Source organism: Rana temporaria, chromosome 10 (genome assembly GCF_905171775.1).
Source record: "Rana temporaria chromosome 10, aRanTem1.1, whole genome shotgun sequence".
Classification (NCBI taxonomy): domain Eukaryota; kingdom Metazoa; phylum Chordata; class Amphibia; order Anura; family Ranidae; genus Rana; species Rana temporaria.
Window position 1 is genome coordinate 97912917 of NC_053498.1, and position 18291 is coordinate 97931207.

An 18291-nucleotide genomic window follows, 5' to 3' on the forward strand; every position below is an offset into this window, starting at 1 on the left:
TTTCAAGCGCCATTACACCCCCCTATTCTATATCTGTTATCAGTGTGTGAGCACTATTATGCCGCGTACAGACGGTCGTTTTTTGTGATGAAAAAAAACGACGTTTTAAAAAACGTCATTTAAAATGATCGTGTGTGGGCAAAACGTCATTTTATGTCTTCAAAAAAACGACCAAAAAAAAATTCGAACATGCTCGAATTTTTGGTGTCGTTTTTCAAAACGTCGTTTTTGTTTCACATAAATTGACCATGTGTAGCAAAAACTGACGTTTAAAACGACGTTTTTAAACCCGCGCATGCCCAGAAGCTAGTTATGAAGTGAGCTTCAATGGAAAAAAGTGGTGAAACGTAACCTCGTTTTGCTAGAGCATTGTGAAAAAACGATGGTGTGTAGGCAACATCGTTTTTGAAAATGATGTTTCAAAAACGTCGTTTTATTTCATGATTTAAAACGTCGTTTTTTTTCATCACAAAAAACGACCGTCTGTATGCGGCATGAGTCATGGCTGCTGCTTAATAGTTATATTAATTGGTATTTCATATATTAGTTTAGTTGCCCTTGTTAGGTTGGTTTGCGCATTAGTTCCCCCCATTTTTAGTACTTTGCAGTAGATGTACTGTTAGGCCCCGTACACACGACCAAACATGTCTGCTGAAACTGGTCCGCGGGCCAGTTTCAGCATACATGTTCGGTCGTGTGTAGGCGCGAGCGGGCCGAATTCCAGCAAACATTTGCCCGCCGGGCCTTTTCCCAGCAGACAAATATTCCTGGACGTGTTTTAAAACCGTCCGCTGGAATCCTGCCCGCTCGGACATGTACGGTCGTCAGTACAGACCTACCGTACATGTCCGAGCGCCCGCCGTCCCTCGCATGCGTCGAATGACTTCGACGCATGCGTGGAAGCCTTTAAATGGCAGGCCCGCCCACGTCGCCGCGTCATCGCCGCGTCATCGTCGCGGCAACGACGCGGACACGCCCCGCGTATTGTTTACGCGCGGACTTCTGTACGATGGTTAGTACAGCCATCGTACAGAAGCCCTCTGGCAGACATGTATGGTGAAAACGGTCCGACGGACCGGTTTCATCGTACATGTTTGCTCGTTAGTACCCGGCCTTAGTGGGAGCAAGTGGTTAATGAGCATTGCTTCATTCGTCATAATCACTACATGTGTGAACGATCCCTAATAGCAGATGTTTGTTACTGACTGGATCGGCTAGTGAAAATAAATAATAAATGCCTAAAAGATAAAACTAAAACAGCCACCACATTTAAGAATGGTCAAGCTGAATTTTACTTGAGATTTAAATGTACCTAAAATGTTTGTACACTACTGTATTTGCTAAGACAGTGCTATTATGCAGTATATCTCTGAATATATATTCATATTTATCTCTGATAGACAGCATACAATATAAATTCAATGTTTCATCTATTTATTGCTCTTTTCATCATTTCTTTGCCAAAAATAGATTTAATGGCGGTCTTTACCTCCTTATTTCTTAACGTGTAAATAATTGGGTTCAGTAGGGGTGTTACCATTGTATAGAACACAGACACCACTTTATCTACTGCATATGATACAGAGGGTCTTAAATATATGAAGACACCAGACCCAAAAAAAAGGGTGACAACAGTGAGGTGTGCGGCACAAGTCGAAAAAGTTTTTCCTAGGCCCTCTTCAGATCGGGCTTTACGTATGGTGTTAATGATACCCATATAAGACATAAGTAGCACAAGGAAACATAGCACAGAGATCAGGCCACTGTTGGCCACATATACTATTTCGATGATAAAAATATCTGAACAGGCCAGAACGGACAAAGGGTGGATGTCACAGAAGAAATGGTCTATTTTATTTGGTCCACAAAACGTCATTTGACATGTCATGATGATCTGAATTATGGAATGTAAACAACTGGTGGCCCAACAAACAAACTCAAGCCAATGACAGACAGTCTTGTTCATAATACTGGAATAGCGTAAGGGGTGGCAGATAGCAATGTAGCGGTCATAGGACATGACCGTTAGGAGAATGCACTCAGTTCCTGCAAAGAAATGCAGAAAGAACAGCTGGGTGATGCAGGAATTGATGGAGATCGTGTTGGTTTTGGAAATAAAGTCTGCTAGAATTTTGGGGATGGTCACTGTAGCATAGCACAAGTCTACAAGGGATAACCTACTAAGAAAATAGTACATGGCTGAAAGAAGACGTGCTTCAAAATGGACTGCCACTATGATCAACAGGTTTGCCAGCAATATAAGAATGTAGGTAATGAGAAGGAGAAGAAATAGGGCTATGCTGAGCCTAGGGAAACTGGTCAATCCCAAGAGAGTGAACTCTACGACTTTGTGCTGGTTAGTGGAATTCATTATTTCTAGGAATAAAATAATAAATTAGACTAAATTAATTCAGGGAAAAAGATGAAAATACTAAAATATAGTCAAGTTCGTGCAAGATATTTTATGCCCTTGATTTATTTATTTAAAAAAATAACCTTGAGAGTGATAAAATGTAATTTCTTTAGTTGCTTGTGTCTCTGTTGAAGAGATAACATCTTATTTACTGTCCAGTGACAAGTATTGGTTTCAGAAGGGATTCAAACTAAAACTGGACCTAAAATCCAAAAATGTCATGTTAAAAGTGTAATTAAACCCACATCATTAAAAACTAGCAATATTGCAAGCTGTTCATACTCACTCAGTCACATTGGGATTTGTTTTCTGTACTCTGCAAAAAACTGTCTGATCCTGCTGTTTTCTATCCCTCCCTTCTATCCATGTCCCCAATGCAGCTGGGGATTATGCAGAGCAGCTGTTGACAGCTACTGCACATGATCATATTTCAGTGCGTTTCCTCCTTGATAACATCTGAGCCGCCCATGTGACAATAGAGTCCCACATGTGGGCGCATACACAGTGGTAAATTACACACTCTCCCTCCTCCTTCATACCCACTAAACAGTTAAATACAATGAGGGTGGGATATCACATATTGAATGATGGAGGCTTCACCTTCCTCTAAATCTAGGCACATACACACAATAGACACAGGCTGGAGGGGAGTTACATAGTCTGTAATTGGCAGAAATCCACCGACACAATGTTATTGCCAACAATAATAAAACATTGATTTCAAATAGATATATGTATGACAATTTTTATATGTGACCAGCAACAGAGGACAAGAAGCTCCTCCTGCCACTGTTTCCCTGCAGACAGGCTGGTTAAGAGCTGGGTCACATGACAGCTCTATGTCAATTAGGAAAAAGGGTACTTAGGATTGTTTTTTATTAAAATAATTACAGTACCATCATTCATATACAGAACGAGAAGGGATACTGTAAAATAAAAAGTGTGTGTCAGTATCAGTATCAATTTAGATGCTCTCATGCTAAATTATAAAGTCTAACAACTAAAGATTTTTATGATCACTCACAGAAATCGATAATAGTGCCCTAAAGTATGAGTAAACATATTACCAACATCTGACATCACACCTTACTTTATACAGTTTTCTTAAAAAAATATTTTTGTGTAAAAAACAAGTAACCAAAAAGTGTGGCGCTCAGGGCCGCCATCAGGGGGGTACAGGCAGTACACCTGTAAGGGGCCCCCAGGGCCCTGGATGGCAACCCCCCTTTTTTTTTTTTTTTATATAAAAAAAATATATTTTTTTTAATATATATATATTTTTTTTTATTAAAGGGCCCGGAGATCCCCAGGGCTCGGATGACAGCCCCCCAGCAGCACTCCCCCCCCCCCGTTTCTCTGCCCCAGGGGGCCCATGCCTTAAGCTGTGTAAGGGGCCCCATAATTCCTGATGGTGGCCCTGGTGGCGCTCAATAGTGAAAAAACATACATGAATATAATGAATTCAAAAATGTGAATATAGGTGAATAAATTAGCAATAAATTCAAATGGTGAAGCATATATATATATCCAGGGCTTTTTTCAGGGGGAACTTGGGGGAACTCAGTTCCACCACCTCTGGCTCAGACCCTTTAAATTATTCAAGTTCATATATAAGCACCATGAGGCAGTCCATATGTGAAAATTAATAAAACGTGTACATAAAAGTCTCTCTTGTTTGTTCAAAGAAGATAAACTGTGATCCTAGAAGTATGATCAAAGTGATAAGGTTAGCACGCTTACCAGAAAAGGTGGGCACATGTACTGTACAGCACGCGAGTCAAACAGGCATATGTGAGGATACACCTCAGCAGGATCCACTGTGAGGAAATTAGTGTTTATAGAATGGGGCCCCATCTCATGATAAACAGGAGGTTGCAGTATCCAGGCACAGACGCTAAAGTGTGTGGTGAACCGCATCAGATATTGCAGCAATCCGTGATGGTGTGCATAAAAAAACAGATAACCGCACATATTGTGTTACTGTTTGGTATGTTTAATGAATAAAAAGGGGGGTTTACACTTATAAAAACTTCCAGTGAACAGGCTTGTATCTTAGAGTTGTATAGGCAATTTGCAATGGTCTCACGAGTGTCACTGACACGTTTCGTCTTATTGGAGTAGTCTACCAACAAGGATTTACATCATAAATTACAACAGGGGACACATGGATTTTCAAATCCGCAGGGTTCCAATAGGTTGCCGGCATGCGTCCCACGCCTCACTGTCATACCTCACTATGAGTGAAATAATAAAAGGGGGCGTAGCTGAACGTAGGATAAAGCCTCGTTCTGAGCCGGGACGTGTCAATACGACGTCAACATGGCCTCCATGCCTCACTGTCATGTCCTAAAATCATCAGTATAAAAGGAAACCATTGAGGCAGCTTGCACTTCAAGCCTCATTCTGAATCAAAGCCAGAGGAAGCATGTGATCACAAAATAGTCACACGCCCCCTTTGGAAGCAGGAAATAGGTTAAAAAATATATATACTGTATATGAAATTGCAATTAGTCGAAGCCTCATGACAAGCTAAAAAATAAAGCATACACATAAATATATAACCAGACAAAGCTGGGAGTGAGGATTAAATAACAAAAAAAAAACTGATAAATAATGTATAAACTTCTCAAAATGAGCAGGAACTCACTTTATTAGGAGATAAGGGACTAGTTGTGCCATCTAGTGGTCATATCAAAGTTGGAATATCACTTACAAATGAGGATATAACCAAGTCTGACAAAATGATCCACATAATGGATGATACAAATTTAGGTACACCAACAAAACACATAGTAAAAATTCCAAAACAGGTGAAAAAAGGATAAACATACAGTACTAGCCCAAATTATAAGATAAAATAAACTTACACCAAATATAGAATTGAGGAATAGCAACATAAATTCACTGCATATGGCATAACAGGGTCAATGTGGAGTGGGCACATCAACCCTTGTTGATAAATGAATTGATGTCCCACTCCACATTCATACCATGTGAAAAATATGATTTGAGCTCATATATCTACTAGGTCCAATGGAACCTAGGTTCCATCATAGAGATCCAATTGGTACCCAGTTTTTGGCAATTGATCGTTAAGTTCCACCATGGCGCTCATGTTCAGCCACGCAGGGTGCGTTACACATTTGGAGACCTACTGGATATATGAGCTCAAATCATATTTTCCACATGGTATGAATGTGGAGTCAATTCATATATCTTTCACCATTTTATTTATTGGTCATTTATTTACCTATATTCGCATTTTTGAATTCATTATATTCATGTGGTTTTTCACTATTGAGCATCACACTATTTGGTTACTTGTTTTTTGTCTAGTGGAGTGTTGGCAGCTTATCAGTCTCTATGCACAGTTTTTAATTTTTTCAATTATTTTTGTGGACCTTTACTAAAGTTTCTTACCTGGATATTTTGCCAGTAACAGCACTTCCTGTTGCAGGCCCAGAGGCGATTCAGTTTGCATGCGTTGCGCTATACAAGTCATTCATTCATTCATTCATTCATAACACTACTTCTCTGCCACGCAATTAGCAGCCTGCCATGTGTACGCCTTCAGTTGGCCATTTAACTGCCTATGACTCCTTCAGTCCTGATAGGCAGGCTGAAGCCTCGTATACACTTCCGAGGAACTCGACAGGCGAAACACATCATTTTGCTTGTCGAGTTCCTTGTGAAGCCGCGAGGATCTCGGCGAGCCAAATTTTCCCATTGCCGTCGAGGAAAAAGAAGACATGCTTTCTTTTTGGCCCAACGAGATCCTCGGCGGTTTCCTCGTTGAAAAGTGTACACACAACCGGTTTCCTCTGCAAAAAAAAAACCCAGCAAGCTTCTTGCTGGTTTTTGCCGAGAAACTCAGCCGTGTGTACGAGGCCTTAGAGTCAACAGTAGGAGTTATCACATACCTGGTTAGCAGAACTAACTTTATTTTTAATATTGGATAGATTAAGGGGGGGGTTATAGCCCCTGCCAGTTTATTTTTTACCACCCCAGACCCATTGCAGAAATTTCCCTTCACTTCCTACCCCATAGCCAAACAGGAAGTGAGAGGAAATCTATGCAAATTAAGGCAATTCATTGCCCCCCAACTGGCCCTCAGAACTAGTGTCCCCACTCATTTTTTTAGGGCAGGTCTTAAACAGAAAGGGGCGTGACCTCAGACTTGTTACAGGTTAGTCACTCCAAAAGTATTAAAGACAAAATCTGGAAACTTGAATTTTTAAAAGCTGGTTGCAACAAAGGGTTTCCTTAACTACTTACTGCCCCCAAACATTATACAGTATATTTTTTGAAAGCGAAGGTCCTGTGAAATAAAAGTGTGGCAGTTGAGATTTTTTATGTTACATGATATTTGCAAAGCAAAAGCACATTTTCAAGACAAATTACACTAAAATGTATTTCCGGGCAAACAAACATAATATAATACCCACATTTTTTGGAATATATAAAATATAATTTTACATTATGTAAACAGACATCAAATATGTCAAGACGTAACCACTTAACTTCCAGATCAAATTGCTGGTCAAAGACCAGAGCAGTTTTTGCGATTCGGCACTGCGTCGCTTTAACTGACAATTGCGCGGTCGTGCGACGTGGCTCCCAAACAAAATTGGCGTCCTTTTTCCCCCACAAATAGAGCTTTCTTTTGGTGGTATTTGATCACCTCTGCGGTTTTTAGTTTTTGCGCTATAAACAAAAATAGAGCGACAATTTTGAAAAATTTTACTTTTTGCTATAATAAATGTCCCCCAAAAATATATAAAAAAAAACATTTTTTTTCCTCAGTTTAGGCCGATACGTATTCTTCTACATATTTTTCGTAAAAAAAAAACGCAATAAGCGTTTATTGATTGCTTTGCGCAAAAGTTATAGCATTTACAAAATAGGGGGTATTTTTATGGCATTTTTGTTAATTTTTTTTCAGTACTGCGACATTATGGCGGACACTTCAGACACTTTTGACAAATTTTTGGGACCATTGGCATTTTTATAGCGATCAGTGCTATAAAAATGCATTGGATTACTATAAAAATGCCACTGGCAGTGAAGGGGTTAACACTAGGGGGCAGGAAAGGGGTTAAGTATGTTCCCTGGGTGTGTTCTAACTGTAGGGGGGTGGCCTCACTAGGGGAAATGACTGATCTTCTGTTCATACATTGTATGAACAGAAGATCAGCATTTTTCTCCTTGACAGGACCGGGAGCTGTGTGTTTACACACACAGCTCCCGGTCCCCGCTCTGTAAAACGACAGCGGCTGGTCGGCAAGTGGTTAAAATTACATGCACCGAGAAATGGGGACAAACTATGGTATCTACATTCTGTCATAGGTGACTATTTAACCACTTCAATACCACTTTTACCCCCTTCCTCCACAGGCAAATTTTCATCTTACAGCACCGTCACAATTTGAATGACAATTGCTCAGTCATGCAACACTGTACATATATGAAATTTGTATTTTTTTTTCATGTATATTATTTAGTCTGTAGGATACTTTTAGAGTCCACAAACTATGATATATATCTGAAAATGTATCAATCCTGATGTACTGATAGGCTTTCTCATCTCTTGTGGCCCAAAAAAGTCAGGACAGTACAAATACCCCCCAAATTACCCCTTTTTGGAATGTAGACAGTCTAAGGTATTTAGTAAGAGGCATGGTGAGTTTTTGAAGTTGTCAGTTTTTTGTCACAATTTTTTGGAAAATTGGGGAATTTTTTTTTTTTTTTTTACATACTGTCAACAGTTCAGTACAGCGTCATCATATAACTAGTTTGGCAGTGATTTTTTTATGATATGATATAAATATATATATATATATATATATATTTTAGTGATTTTTGTCTTTTTAACCTACTTTGACCATAGTAATATAATGTTACCATAGTATTATTGTACTACTCTGGGGAAGTGATCAGTATTTAGTTTTTTGTTTTTACACATTATGTTTGCTTATAGCAATGCATTTCGTTGCTATATGCAAGCAATTTACTGATTGAAATTGATTTATTCAGTTTGTCTTGTGATTAGCTATGATTGGCCACATATGATCGCATAGCACACATGGGCTGCGATTGGCCCAGTATGTGCCATGCGATCACTGTGACAAATCACAGCTTGAAACACAATTGTAAACAATGGAGGGCTTGAAAGGAAGCCATCCATTGTTTACAACTGTCATGGGACCTGCTGTGATTGATTGCAGCGGTTACATGGTATGGGGCAGCGGGCCGTACAGTGATCAGTCATCACCCAGGCGAGATCCGGAGGATGTAATATTACATGTATTCAGATCAATAGGCCGGCCCCAGCATCATTCTACAATAAGCCGGGCGGCAAGGGGTTAAAAGACTTTACAGGTTATTACTGCAGAGTTAAACATGAATGATGACCTACAATTATTGTGGTCCAATCGCTTAATACATATGCATGCAGGACCTACATGTGCTTTTGCTTATATGTTCAGGGGGGTGGGGGAGTTTTTAATTTCCTTTAATATTTTTATTTATTTTGCTAAAAAAATTCTACATCTTTTTAAAACTGTATATAAAGCCACTTTGCATCTACTTGTTGTCTCCATTTCTCAGAAAGGGTTTCCTGACTGTGACATAAGTTAGGCACGCTTACTTGTGGTCTCCTGCAGGGGCACATGTAACACAGTGACAATCTAGGGGCACAAATAGGAGACAGTTGTCACATTTGTGGAGATTTGCTAAAACTGGTGCACACAGAATCCGGTGCAGCTGTGCACAGTAACTAGGGTTGCCACCTCATCCCTTTAAAACAGAACACATAGTAATTACACAGGTTCTGGGGCTAATTTAATGCAGATAAGGCACCAAGTGAGTTTGATTACCACCTTAATCAGCCACAGAACCTGTGTAATTACTATGTGTTCTGTTTTAAAGGGATGAGGTGGCAACCCTAACAGTAACCAATCAGCTTCTAGGTTTTATTTTCAACGCTTACCTGAACAAGATGAAGTAAGAAATTGATTGATTACTATGCACATCTGCACCAGATTCTGTGCGCACCAGTTTTAGTAAATATCCCCCATTACAGCAGGAGGTACCTAAGTAAGAACCTTCATGGAAGTATCACCTTGTATATATTTTTAAATTTGCAGATTCAAATAATGAAAACCACTTCTGAAGTTACATTATTATTGTTACGTTTTTCATGAGCTCTTAATGATTTGATTTAAGTTTCAACAAATTAAAAAAAAAAAAAATGTAATAATATAAACTTGCTATGTATATACAGTAAGGAAAATAAGTATTTGAACACCCTGCTATTTTGCAAGTTCTCCCACTTGGAAATCATGGAGGGATCTGAAATTGTCATCGTAGGTGCATGTCCACTGTGAGAGACATAATCAAAAAAAATAAATCCAGAAATCACAATTTATGATTTTTTAACTATTTATTTGTATGATACAGCTGCAAATAAGTATTTGAACACCTGTCTATCAGCTAGAATTCTGACCCTCAAAGACCTGTTAGTCTGCCTTTAAAATGTCCACCTCCACTCCATTTATTATCCTAAATTAGATGCACCTGTTTGAGGTCATTAGCTGCATAAAGACACCTGTCCACCCCATACAATCATTAAGAATCCAACTACTAACATGGCCAAGACCAAAGAGCTGTCCAAAGACACTAGAGACAAAATTGTACACCTCCACAAGGCTGGAAAGGGCTACGGGGAAATTGCCAAGCAGCTTGGTGAAAAAAGGTCCACTGTTGGAGCAATCATTAGAAAATGGAAGAAGCTAAACATGACCGTCAATCTCCCTCGGACTGGGGCTCCATGCAAAATCTCACCTCGTGGGGTCTCAATGATCCTAAGAAAGGTGAGAAATCAGCCCAGGACTACACGGGAGGAGCTGGTCAATGACCTGAAAAGAGCTGGGACCACCGTTTCCAAGGTTACTGTTGGTAATACACTAAGACATCATGGTTTGAAATCATGCATGGCACGGAAGGTTCCCCTGCTTAAACCAGCACATGTCAAGGCCCGTCTTAAAGCGGGAGTTCACCCATTTGTAAAAAAAAAAAATTTCTCCCCTTAGCTTCCTGCTCGTTCGGTCTAGGGGAATCGGCTATTTGTATTAAAATATGAGCAGTACTTACCCGTTTTCGAGCTGCATCTTCTTCCGTCGCTTCCGGGTATGGGTCTTCGGGAGCGGGCGTTCCTTCTTGATTGACAGCCTTCCGAGAGGCTTCCGACGGTGGCATCCATCGCGTCACTCGTAGCCGAAAGAAGCCGAACGTCGGTGCGGCTCTATACTGCGCCTGCGCACCGAAGTTCGGCTTCTTTCGGAAAATCGTGACGCGATGGATGCGACCGTCGGAAGCCTCTCGGAAGCCTGTCAATCAAGAAGGAACGCCCATTCCCGAAGCCCATACCCGGAAGCGACAGAGAGGATGCATCTCGTAAACGGGTAAGTACTGCACATATTTTAAAATAAATAGCCGATTCCCCTAGTAAAAACGAGCAGGAATCTAAGGGGGAAAAGTGCCCTCTAAGGGTGAACCCCCGCTTTAAGTTTGCCAATGACCATTTGGATGATCCAGAGGAGTCATGGGAGAAAGTCATGTGGTCAGATGAGACCAAAATAGAACTTTTTGGTCATAATTCCACTAACCGTGTTTGGAGGAAGAAGAATGATGAGTACCATCCCAAGAACACCATCCCTACTGTGAAGCATGGGGGTGGTAGCATCATGCTTTGGGGGTGTTTTTCTGCACATGGGACAGGGCGACTGCACTGTATTAAGGAGAGGATGACCGGGGCCATGTATTGCGAGATTTTGGGCAACAACCTCCTTCCCTCAGTTAGAGCTTTGAAGATGGGTCGAGGCTGGGTCTTCCAACATGACAATGACCCGAAGCACACAGCCAGGATAACCAAGGAGTGGCTCTGTAAGAAGCATATCAAGGTTCTGGCGTGGCCTAGCCAGTCTCCAGACCTAAACCCAATAGAGAATCTTTGGAGGGAGCTCAAACTCCGTGTTTCTCAGCGACAGCCCAGAAACCTGACTGATCTAGAGAAGATCTGTGTGGAGGAGTGGGCCAAAATCCCTCCTCCAGTGTGTGCAAACCTGGTGAAAAACTACAAGAAATGTTTGACCTCTGCAATTGCCAACAAAGGCTACTGTACCAAATATTAACATTGATTTTCTCAGGTGTTCAAATACTTATTTGCAGCTGTATCATACAAATAAATAGTTTAAAAAAATCATACATTGTGATTTCTGGATTTTTTATTTTTTTTATTATGTCTCTCACAGTGGACATGCACCTACGATAACAATTTCAGACCCCTCCATGATTTCCAAGTGGGAGAACTTGCAAAATAGCAGGGTGTTCAAATACTTATTTTCATCACTGTATACTGCATATTGACACATACTGAAGCTTTTATGTCTACAGTATGTATGAAAATACATTTCACTGAAAGTAGAAGTGGAACAGTAAATGTATTTTTAAAATGATTCTCCATTACCCGTGCATTAGAATGAGACAATTTATTTTGTAAAAATGATGGTCTATTACACGATGAGTTCTGTATCGTCCTGGAAAAAAGTGAATTGAAATTTCTGTGTCAGCAGTGAGTCTCTGAAGAGGCCAATTGTCTTGATTTGTTGATAATTTATAGTCTTTCCAAAGCAAGACTTTCAGCTTGGGAGACATTCCCTACAGAGTTATTTCACAGACACTTCCCATCTTGTAGATACATAGTAATTTGCACCACCTCCCAAAAGTAATACAATTAACATTACACCATATAGACAGATCCTTTGTGTTTTTAAAACAATTAAATGTAATATTCAGATGCAGTTGATAGAGGTTGATTGCAGCAACAAAAAAAAAAAACTGTCATTGAATATTAAAGACTTGCCATCCAGGCCGGTTCTTCTGACATTTCTCTTATACATGTAAAAATCATGATTTTGTTTTGGTAGAATTTTTGCTAAATTAATTAGAATCCACAAATATTATGTATTTTTAAGCAGAGGCACTAAATGCCGCGTACACACGATCGGTTAATCCGATGAGAATGGTCTGATGGACCGTTTTCATCGGTCAAAACCGATCGTGTGTGGGTGCCATCGGTTATTTAACCATGGGTTAAAAAAAAGCCAACTTGTTTTAAATTTAACCGATGGATTCCTAACCGATAGGACAAAACCGATCGTTAGTAGGCACGACCATCGGTTAAAAATCCACACATGCTCAGACTAAATTAGGGGATGGGAGCGCTCGTTCTGGTAAAACTAGCGTTCGTTTTGGAGATGGCACATTCTACATTTTTAAAATTAGTGCCTCGTTTATTGCAGCACATTTTTTTCTTCGTTCTATTGCTAGAATAAAGACGTTGTTTTGCTGATGGTATTTAGACAGAGTTCTCCCATACTGACTTCTTTTATTTTTGGCTTGTGATCTCATGAATAATCCTTTTTTTTTTCAAATAAGCCAGATCTCCCAAATATTTGTTTTTACTCCACATCTTTTTTTTCTTTTTTTTTTTTTTATCAAGTTATCCCAACTTTTTTTTTCTTTATGTTTTTTTTTTTTTTAGCAAGTTATCACAACACATTTTGTCCCCCCCCCCCAAGGAGGTTGTGTCCTTTGTTAATTACACATTGTATTTCTGAAATGTTTTACGGCTATTCACCAGAAAAACACAATAGACAAGTATTTAACTTAAAATTAAATCTCCATTTATTCTGGACCAAACAATTAAACATGAAGGTCAACAATTGAGCAGTCAGCCAAATCTATGCAGACTTTGGAGCCCAAAGGCACATTCCACCATGATCAACAACAAAATCACTAACATGAGGAGTCCCTTTAATTTGGGTCACAATGTGCTCCCCAAATCCCAGAAATCAGAAGCAGCAGCATATGTCATACATGACCCCAAGCTGTGGTACTACAACAACAGCCTCTGTTTTCTGGCAGATCAGCTTGAAGTCACCGAATAACTTTCTGGTCTTCCTTGCAGCATTCCTTCCACGGCTCCCTCCATGGCCCCTTGCAGGTGGTGAGAGTGTGGCAGCAGGAGGAGGAGGAGGAGGCTGTGCCGGGTCACTGAGTTGTGTGTTCTCAGTCAGCAGGCCCCTTCTTCCCCTCTGAATCACAGAGGCAAAAATATCCTTTGCCAGGGCCCATTGTCGCTCATCCATTTTTTGCAGCTGGTCAGCAAGGTAGGTGCTGTAGCCCTCAACAGGGTTAAGGGGTGCCTTTATGATGGAAGCTGCCTCCCTAATGACCTGCAGACACTCCTCCTCCAGCTGGGACATGCGCCTCTGTCTTTTTTTTTTTAAAAGTAATATGGTCTAGCATAGCAGTGGCCCCCCTACCCGTGAAGTACTCAACATATCTATCACGGGCATCTCGAGCAGTTCGGGGGGCCAAGCCAGTACGGCCAGTGTCCAGGCCAGTCAGGTTCTCAGATGATTGTCTGGCCTCAGGCCCAATGTTGGAAAGGTAGGTCTCTGAAAGCCTGCGCTAATAATTATGAAAAATGTAGCAGGTAAAAATGACAGTATTCAGTTTTTATTCCGCTATGTGTATGGCTGTCTGGAACAGGCGAAACCGGCCATTATCCCGAAGGCATTCTCGACAACCATCCAGCTCTGGCCAGCCGGAAATAAAAAACCCTCCTCTCCGGGGTGAGTTTCCTCTGGGGAAACGGCCTCATGAGGTGTGGTCCCAGGCCGAAAGCTTCATCCGCGACAAACACGAAAGGGAGTCCCTCCACATTGTCTTCATCCCTTGGCAGTGTCAGGCCACCAGTCTGGAGACGTTGGGCAAACTCCCTCTGCGCAAATACTCCGCCGTCGGACATTCGGCCGTTATTCCCCATGTCCACATACAAAAACTCGTACTGTGCCAACACCACCACCATCAACACAATATTATGAAAACCTTTGTAGTTGAAATAGTATGACCCCGAACGGGGTGGCGGCACTATGCGGACGTGTTTTCCATCTCTTGCCCCTCCGCAGTTAGAGAAGTCCCACCGCTGGGCCAATTGGGAAGCCACAGTCTGCCTTTCCCAGGGCGTGGAAGGAAACTGTGGAGTCAAACAAAAATAAAAATGAGTACTTTGGCACATAAACATTGCAATCACAATACAAAAGACATCCTTGTCCAACATCAGTATAACATTTATTATTGGAGTGAGTATTTCATGCCAAAACTAAAATAGGCCCACTTACCAGACTCCTCACCCCTCTTATGGGCCATTAAACATTTTAAGGGGGGGTGTTCTAGCTGGATTTGGGCCCAGAAAAAAAATCCCTCTAGCACTCCGCCTAAATTGAATGTGAAAAATAAAATGGGACACATTTTAAGGGGGGGCAAAACTACAATGGAGCATGTAACGGAATGACCCGTGACACCCAGAGACTTGTGAAGGATGGGGGGTACTCCTGTGCCAGCGTCACTAATGACTCTTGGGTCTAGGGTCACCCTGTGCCCCTTTTTGGGCATAGGGTGACTGATAAATGATAATTCCTGTTTTGCAGGATATCTTGGAATATTACAAGTTTTTAAAGTCTGACTCCAAATGAAGTGTTTTCATTCAATGGGGGGGACACATGCGTTTGAGGTGTTAATTACGTCTGCTCCTGGACATTCAATTGTGAGATGCTAATTAAGTCTGTAAAGGTCAGATGTCTAGCTTTTAGGTGTTAATTCAGCCTGGTTCCTAAGACCCTTCATTATGTATGCTAATACTGTTTTGTGTGTGGAATCAACTGTAGTAATTAGGTCATGTTAATTATGTCAGATCGGTGCCAAAACGTCAGACATAGGAATGTGTATTATGCAGGTGAATCGCTTATTGGCGGAGACAAACCAAAATCAGTTTGACCAATGCTTGTACAAGCCAGTAATGGCTTGTAAGCAGCAAACCAGAAGTGACTAAATCCTCATCGCTTCAAGTTTCTGATTTTACAGAGAGGGAGGAACAACATCATTTCCTCTCTCTCTGTTCTATGCACTAAATGCCGCTGGGCAGAAAGGTCCCCAGCTCTCAGATGGGACGAGCGAGCCCATGAAAGGAGGCAGCAGAGGGGGGCTTCTTTCGGCACCTGATATAGCCAATAGAATCACTTATATTGTAAAGGGAATCGCCAGCTGAAAATTTTGACACCACTAAAAATTTTGATTACCACTGAAACCCAAGGACGTCATATAACGTCCTTTGGGTGGAAAGTGGTTAATGCCCGACTCAGAGGGAAGAATGCTTCCAGAAAATATGGTTTTACGGCACTGATTTTAAATGCTTCACTACATACTGGGACAAGCATGACATGACCAGTCAACATCTACCAAAATAGAAGAGGAAAACTAGGACAGCCGCACTATAGAAAACGTTCCTTTTTAATAAAACTGGTCACAAAAATAACATGTCACAGCAAAAATTAGGGAAAAATCTGACGCGTTCCACACTGTCATACAGTGCTTAATCATAGATAGTGTGCATAGCAAACAGAAAAGGAATATATACTCTATCAAACAAAAGTGGTGGGAGTCCTGAAAACTAATTAGTTAATCAGGACCTCCTGTGAATCCGGGTGTATCCAAACATGTGACTGAGAATACTCCCCACACACCTGCTACAAACCTGGATATGCTAAACGTGTATGGTTCCTAATGTGTTGGAATCTGAAAAAAATGTGTTGATGAGCTAATGTGAGAAAATGTGTGAATGATAAAAAAGGTAAAAAAAAGACCTTAAGCCTGGTGAATGTGGTGGTGTGCAGGGAATGTGGGAATGTGAAATGATTGATAGAAACTGTGCTTGTGAAAAATCTATTATTATGGGGGAACCCCTATAAAAAATATATATGGTGGATTGACACTGCGAAGTGGTTGTACGTATATATTTGCTAAAATTTCTTAGATGGGCAGTCATATGGTCATGTATTTGTTTAATTGTAAAATTTGTTGAGAAAACAAATCAACGCTGTGTGAATAAAGCGTGTGTATATGAAAATGAATAAACAAAATAAGATAAAAAATATACCTATATATAGGCAAGCTGAAGTGACTTTTGATTGAACAAATGGTATATGTACTACATTATGTTGTTTTATTTGATTATTTTGATAAACTGGATACATAGGATAGATTCATGTTCCAGTAATAACTATGATTTATAAAACCATTAATCATGGCTCCAAAATGATCCAAAGGTAATTATTGCAATCATGATTGTGATTTTAAGGGGACCTTCATGGAAAAAGCCATGATTAATATTAGGGCATGGAAACATGGATGTACTCATAATATTTGTTTATTTAGTGAACGTGTCACAATATCAAATCTAATTTTTATTTTGTAAATATGCCAAAGACATGTGAAAAGAAAAAAAAACATGAATGTTTTTATTTTTAATATACCATTATTAAACAAAAATGAAAAAATAAAAATTGAAATAAAATGTGACGGATGAGTTGCTATTAATATGGCAGATTTGAATTTAATTGCGTGTTTACCAATCTAATTAAGAGATTTTGGGGAGGGGCTAAATGTTATTCAGTGAAACGAAGCAACCACATTATATGGTATAGCTTATATGAAGGCATAGATAGTGACAGCCAGAAGCCAACCTGAGTGTTGGTACCTTTTCCCGCTATATTAAAATCCCCAATTTTAAAAGATTGTACAAGAAATAGTGCATGGGCTATGATGGCGATCGATTGACGGGTTAGAAGCACAGACAACCCTTTGGGTCAAATGCCGTAGGGCGTGGTTGGTCTGTGACATGTAAGGGGTTATTAGACTTATTTTGTGAAGGTGGTGGGACTCAATCCTGTGAATCAATAGACCCGGTAGACACCATAAGCACATTTCCTACCGGACTGCAAGCCATACACAAGGCAATGGCTATGCAATCCGGCGGAGAATTGCATGCAACAGTTGAATACAATTGAATACAATGAAATACATTACATTAGATTCAATTAAAATAAGAGTTAACAAAGTCTTACATGTCACATTTTATTTAAATTTTTATTTTTTCATTGTTGTTTAATAATGGCATATTAATGGCAATTTTTTTCTTTTCACATGTCTTCGGCATATTTACAACATGAAAATTAGATTTGATATTGTGACACGTTCACTAAATAAACAAATATTATGAGTACATCCATGTTTCCATGCCCTAATATTACTCATGGCTTTTTCCATGAAGGTCCCCTTAAAATAACAATCATGATTGCGTTAAATACCTTTGGATCATTTTGGAGCCATGATTAATGGTTTAATAAATTAATGGTTTTATACATCATAGTTATTACTGGAACAGGAATCTATTCTATGTATCCAGTTTATCAAAATAATTAAATAAAACAACATAATATAGTACATATACTATTTGTTCAATCACAAGTCACTCCAGCTTGCCTATATATAGATATATTTTTTATCTTATTTTGGTTATTCATTTTCATATACACACGCTTTATTAATACATGACCATATGACTGCCCATCTAAGACATTTTAGCAATTATATACGTACAACCACTTCGCAGTGTCAATCCACCATATATATTTTTTTATAGGGGTTCCCCCATAATATTAGATTTTTCACAAGCACCGTTTCTGTCAATCATTTCACATTCCCACATTCCCTGCACACCACCACATTCACCGGGCTTACGGTCTTTTTTTTTTTTTTTTACCTTTTTTATCATTCACACATTTTCTCACACGGACGTACTAGCACATCAACACATATTTCATACATATGCACTATTCAGTGCAACACTGTCACTTATACTTCATCATATCTACATTCATACATCACTTTCACCTCATTCCCCTTCTTTTTTT

The 18291-nt window shown here is 39.9% G+C and overlaps 1 protein-coding gene across 1 annotated transcript; it reads right to left on the reverse strand.

Annotated features, from left to right (window-relative positions):
- Positions 1-1426: 1426 nt before the first annotated feature.
- LOC120915844 (olfactory receptor 4Q3-like) lies at positions 1427-2442 on the reverse strand. Its single transcript, XM_040326651.1, has one exon. It carries the CDS (start codon positions 2369-2371, stop codon positions 1427-1429), a length of 945 nt encoding a protein of 314 aa, XP_040182585.1. The 5' UTR covers positions 2372-2442.
- Positions 2443-18291: the final 15849 nt, after the last annotated feature.